General features: G+C 43.1%; 1 protein-coding gene across 2 annotated transcripts in view; it reads left to right on the forward strand.

Moving 5' to 3' along the window:
• Nucleotides 1-692, forward strand: part of IFT22 (intraflagellar transport 22) — a 4,358-nt gene extending 3,666 nt beyond the window's left edge. The window contains exon 4 of one of the 2 annotated variants that reach the window (XM_007468822.1): nt 508-692. In XM_007468822.1, coding sequence (XP_007468884.1) covers nt 508-656 — 149 coding nt within the window. In that variant the 3' untranslated portion in view covers nt 657-692. The remainder of the gene's footprint in view (nt 1-507) is intronic. The other variant, XM_007468821.1, reaches the window with a different exon arrangement.
• The last annotated feature ends 2,649 nt before the right edge of the window (nt 693-3,341 follow it).

The following is a 3,341-nucleotide window of genomic DNA, read 5'->3' on the forward strand; positions in this document are numbered from 1 at the left end:
ACTCTTTCCTGACTTGCCTTTAAGCTCCAATTTGCATGTGACACACACCATTACAGAGGTGTCAAAGTGACCATAAAAAACAACTCAGAATTCAGAAATGCCTTCCTCTGGTGTAAGAACAAAGAGGGCCTGGAAGTGGCTTGGAGAGCTGTGATCCTGTTGCCAGGTGGCAGTGTGATGAAACCTTTCTCTGTTAAATTGTGTCAAGCAAGGCACAACTTTATTTTTGGACTTGGGAAAGTTAAACAAATTGGCTCCTGTATGACTCAGGTGCTGGGACTTCCCTGGTGGTCCAGTGGTTAAGACTCCTCGCTCCCAATGCAGGGGGCCCACATTCGATCCCTGGTCAGGGAACTAGATCCTGCATGCCACAATTAAGACCCGGCTCAGCCAAATAAATAAATAAATATTTTTTTAAAATAAAAAATAAAAGACTCAGGTCCTTTGGAGCTAGGAATAGCCCCTCACTAAAAGTTCATGCCTAATTATATTATTTTCTTTTTTAAGCGCCACCCTTGAACAAGCTGAAGCTGGTGCACTCAGATCTTGAGGATGACCCAGAAGATATCAGAATGGAGTTCATAAAGTATTTAAGAAGCATAATCAACTCAGTGTCTGAGAGCAGAGACCGGGAGGAGATGTCAATTATCACCTAACCGGCCTTCACCTAGACGCTTCCGCATCCCAAATGACGTCAATTTCAGTGCAGATCTGAAATCCATCCACCTACTAAGGTTCTCATCTCGCTTTGGCTGTAGAAGACATTTTCCTTATTTAGCCAAAGGTAACAGTCAGCCAGGGAGTTGACTCATACCATCTATTCTCTGTCCTCAGTTCAGCTGAGAAACTCCTGTTATTGAATTCCGATACCTTTGCCCCAGATCTCTCCAGAGAGCTGGAAAACTGAGGTGTTTTTTTTTCCCCTTCACATTATGTCATACTATAAAAGTTGTGGAATTGTAACTGTTATAGCCCAGTGATATCAACAGTAGTTTAATCTGCGTACATTGGTTTAAATGTGATTTTCATTCCTTGATCTGTACAATTTGCCTAGGATATTTTTGAAAAATATTAGCATTTAACATCTCCAAGATTTTATTTTTATTTAGATGTCCTTGATATCTGGACACCACATCACACTGGAAGGTGGAATACATATACATCTTCTAAAAACGGTTTTTATTATCTCAGGGGAATTTAATTCTTTTTAATTTAATTCTTAAATATTATTTCATGTAATACAGGGAAAAACAATGTTATGTTGTCATAACAACCATTTGTAAAAATAGTCAATATTTAATGCTCAGGATAAGCAAATATGGTGAGTTTATAGCTTATTGTACAAGTGAGTTTGTTTTAGTGATCTTATGAATTATTGTTCTTTCATAATTTGTACTTCTTGAATTTTTTAACACAACCAACCTGAAAATATATTAAGTAGATCAAAAGTTAGATGTAGGGACTTCCCTGGTGCCGCAGTGGTTAAGAATCCACCTGCCAACTCAGGGGACGTGGGTTCCATCCCTGGTCTGAAAGATCCCATATGCCACAGAGCAGCTAAGCCCATGAACCACAACTACTGAGCCTGTGCTCTAGAGCCCGTGAGCCACAACTGCTGAGCCTGCGTGCCCCAACTACTGAAGCCAGTGCGCCTAGAGCCCGTGCTTCACAACAAGAGAAGCCACCACAATGAGACTCCCGCGTACCGCAATGAAGAGTAGCCCCTGCTCGCTGCAACTAGAGAAAGCCCGCACGCAGCAACGAAGTCCCAACGCAGCCAAAAAAAAAAAAAAACGTTAGATGTAGCTCTTTTCAACTGAGAGTGGAAAAAAAGTAGAGACACAAGAGATGAAATATATGCTTGTCTGCGTTTCACTCTTACAATGAAGAGGGCTGTGTGTGGGCAGTCTGCTTGAGAGAGTGGTGTTGGCAGATAACGACAGTTCCCTGGTAAATTTATTTATTTATTTATTTATTTTTAAATTTTATTTTTATTTATTTATTTTTGGCTGCGTTGGGTCTTCGTTGCTGTGCGCGGGCTTTCTCTAGTTGTGGCGAGCAGAGGCTACTCTTCATTGTGGTGCATGGGCTTCTCACTGTGGTGGCTTCTCTTGTTGTGGAGCACGGGTTCTAGGTACACTGGCTTCAGTAGTTGCGGCACACAGGCTCAGTAGTTGCGGCACACAGGCTCAGTAGTTGTGGCTTACGGGCTCTAGAGTGCAGGCTCAGTAGTTGTGGCTTATGGGCTCTAGAGTGCAGGCTCAGTAGTTGTAGCACACAGGCTTAGTTGCTCCGCAGCATGTGGGATATTCCCAGACCAGGGATCGAACCCGTGTACCCTGCATTTGCAGGCGGATTCTTAACCACTGTGCTACCAGGGAAGCCCCCCTGGTAAATTTAGACTGAACTACAGTCAACTCTTAGTAAACTGCCTGGATTATCCGTGAGCACATTTTAGGCCCAGGTTAATTTCCTTCTGCCTGACCTGCTCTCAGTTGGAACTTTTGCAAGGAACACAAGATTACGTTAATGCAAACTGTAGTAAATCTTCTTTACGTAATAGCTGCAATAATAATAATTGATCTTGAGACTACAGCTCCAAAACAGAGATTATTTTTATCTGATTTTAAATGATTATCCAAGGGTTCAATAGAAAAATTAACCCAGCAGCTTTCATTTATGTTCATAGCCGGAGTACAACCCTTGTGAGCCCTTGAATTGAGAAAAATGTTTTAAAATTTAAGAGGCCAGGACTTCCCTGGTGGCGCAGGGTTTGAGCTGCCACTGAAGGATGTTCACTGCAGGTTGATGTGGTCGGATCTCCATGGTAGAAAAGCCCCTCTGACCGCAGTGTGAGGGCTGGGTCGGAAGGAGGACAAGTGTAGAGGTGGCTGCTGTCATCTCTTGGTTTGTGGCTCCATCACTCCAGTCTTCAAGGCCAGCATCTTCAAATATCTCTCTGCTCCATCTTCACATTACCTTCGCCTCTGTGTATCTGACTCAAATCTCTCTCTACCTCATTCTTGTAAGGATACTTATAATTGCATTGAGGGCCCAGGATAATCTCCCCATCTAAAGATCCTTAATTTAGTCACATCTGCAAAGACGCTTTTTCCAAGCAAAGTATCATTTACAGGATGTGCACGTCACAGGGAGTGGGGTCTGATGTCTTTGCGGGCCATTATTCAGCCTACCACAGATGCTGTTCACTGAGGCATTAATGGAAGAGGATGAGCAGGTTTTGGGGGAGTGACAAAGGACTAGTTAAAGTCGACTCAGCAAGTTAGGGACAGGGACAGAACTGGATCCCATGCCCCCTCTCTTTCCCCTGTCTTGTGTAA

Source organism: Lipotes vexillifer, unplaced genomic scaffold (genome assembly GCF_000442215.2).
Source record: "Lipotes vexillifer unplaced genomic scaffold, Lipotes_vexillifer_v1.1 scaffold12, whole genome shotgun sequence".
In the NCBI taxonomy this organism is placed as follows: domain Eukaryota; kingdom Metazoa; phylum Chordata; class Mammalia; order Artiodactyla; family Lipotidae; genus Lipotes; species Lipotes vexillifer.